Source organism: Octopus bimaculoides, chromosome 20 (genome assembly GCF_001194135.2).
Source record: "Octopus bimaculoides isolate UCB-OBI-ISO-001 chromosome 20, ASM119413v2, whole genome shotgun sequence".
Classification (NCBI taxonomy): Eukaryota; Metazoa; Mollusca; class Cephalopoda; order Octopoda; family Octopodidae; genus Octopus; species Octopus bimaculoides.
The window spans coordinates 35,294,715-35,296,810 of record NC_069000.1 but is presented as its reverse complement, the minus strand read 5'-3'; the positions used below and the strand labels follow the sequence as shown (position 1 = coordinate 35,296,810).

Here is a 2,096-nt window from a genome sequence, read left to right as displayed (position 1 = left end):
GAGAGAGAGAGAAAGAGAGAGAGAAAGAGAGAGAAAGAGAGAGAGAAAGAGAGAGAAAGAGTGAGAGAGAGAGAGAGAGAGAGAGTATAACATCTGTTGAGAGACCCAACACAATATCTATTTAGAGACAGCACAACACCTGTTGTGAGACAGTACAAAATGCATTATTAAGGAACTTTAACAGACACTTTGTGTATGAGAGGAGACTACTGCCTGAAGCAGTGGTTCCCAACCTGGAGTCTGCTGACCCCTGGTGGTCTGCAAAGGTAGTACTAGGGGTCCATGAACTAAATTCAAAATTTCATCCATATAGACATATACATAAGGATAAGCATATTAAAAGGAAACCATGGGAAAACTCATTTAAATAAAAAGATTGGGAACCACTGGCCTAAAGCAATCAATTTGTTATGGTTTTATAAATGTGAAAGCATATTAGTTGAGTTTTAGCAGAAATTACTTGATGCTATTTGGCAAGTAAGTTTATATTATAAAACAATCTTTTATCTCTTACTTGTTTCAGTCATTGGACCATGGCCATGCTGGGGCACTGCCTTGAAGGGTTTAGTTGGACAAAGCAACCCTGGTCCTTATTTTTTCAGGCCTGGTATTTATTCTACTGGTCTCTTATTACAAACTTCCAAGTTACAGGGGAATGTAAACAAACCAACACTGGTTGTTAAACAGTGGTGAGGGACAAACACAAATACACACACGCATGCACATCTACACACATATATATATACATACATATATGTGACAGGCTTCTACGTGGTTTCTGTCTACCAATTCAACTCACAAGACATTAGCCCATGGTGCCAAGCAGTGGAACCGAACCTGAAACCAAGTGGCTGCAAAGCAAGCTCCTTATCATACAACCATGCCTGTGCATGAGAAATTAACTCTTTAACTGCAAAATTAAATTTCATAGTTAATACTGTAATGGTATAAAATATCTTCCACGAGACAGAATTAGTATTTTCTGCAAGTCAGGTTGCTTCAATAAACTTGATACGTCTCAACAAAATCTAGTTTCAAATATGACATTGCTTAACAAAAGATAAACTGAAACGTAAAAAATCTGCTTTACACAGTTAAAGGTAATTGGAATCTTGAGGGAGTATATCTGTTTTGCGCAGAAAAAAAAGGCTTCGGTAAAATTAAGGAAAAACTATGAAAATACCTGATTAAAAACAGCTGTTAGTATATGTTTGATATCCATGTAACAATCTTTCCATTGTTGATGTTTGCGCAGTAGATCAAGATGCATCAACTGTTGGACCTAGCCAAAAGAGATACCAAAGAACTACAGTTTATAAAATATAGGTCTTGTGTTAATATTGATATATTTATCACGATAAGTTAATGGGCAGCAAAACCAGTATTACACCAGACAAATAGCTTTGTGATTTTTAAAATCTCATGAAAGTTAATTCTGCCATTTATCCTTATGGAGTGGGTAAAGAAATAATTACCAGTCAAATACTGGGACTGATTTTATTGACTCTATTCAATCTGAATATGTGTGGCTTTGAATCTGTGTCAAAAATAATTATTATATATGAGAGGATGCTGAAAAGTTCCTGGTTTTGGGTAAAAGAAAATACAAGAGGATCAGTTAAGTATGATTTTATTTAATATGTTCCCCTCTCAGATTCACATACTTACTGCAGTGGTCCTTCAGTTTATCTGAGCCCTGCAAAAAAACTTGGAATGTTGGGCCTCCAACCAGGCCTTTCACGATACCCTTAAAACCAGGAACTAATATGACTTTAGCAATGCCACTTCTGCTACTGGAAGAATTTTGTCTGCTGCTGATATATCAGGTTGAGTAAAAAGTAAGCAACATTTTGAACCATAAAGAATTTGTACTGGATTTTTGCAGAGTTTTGAATTTTTTTAAACATTTTTTTGCAATTGTCTGATAATACAAAAATAGACTTGACCAAATGCATCAATAAATTAACATTGGCATTTTTTTCACCATTATTACAGTCATCAGAAATGGAACTGTCAAAGCACGATATTCAAGTAATTTTGCTATTCAACTTCAAAAAGCAGCTGAAACTGCTCACAATTTCATCAAAATGTTTGGT

At 35.3% G+C, this 2,096-nt stretch overlaps 1 protein-coding gene across 1 annotated transcript in view; it reads right to left on the bottom strand.

Moving 5' to 3' along the window:
* Nucleotides 1-2,096, bottom strand: part of LOC106875444 (cytoplasmic dynein 2 heavy chain 1) — a 297,845-nt gene that overhangs the window by 224,796 nt on the left and 70,953 nt on the right. Inside the window, exon 13 of the mRNA XM_052974965.1 lies at nt 1,184-1,282. Within this exon, the coding sequence (XP_052830925.1) occupies nt 1,184-1,282 (99 nt within the window). The remainder of the gene's footprint in view (nt 1-1,183; nt 1,283-2,096) is intronic.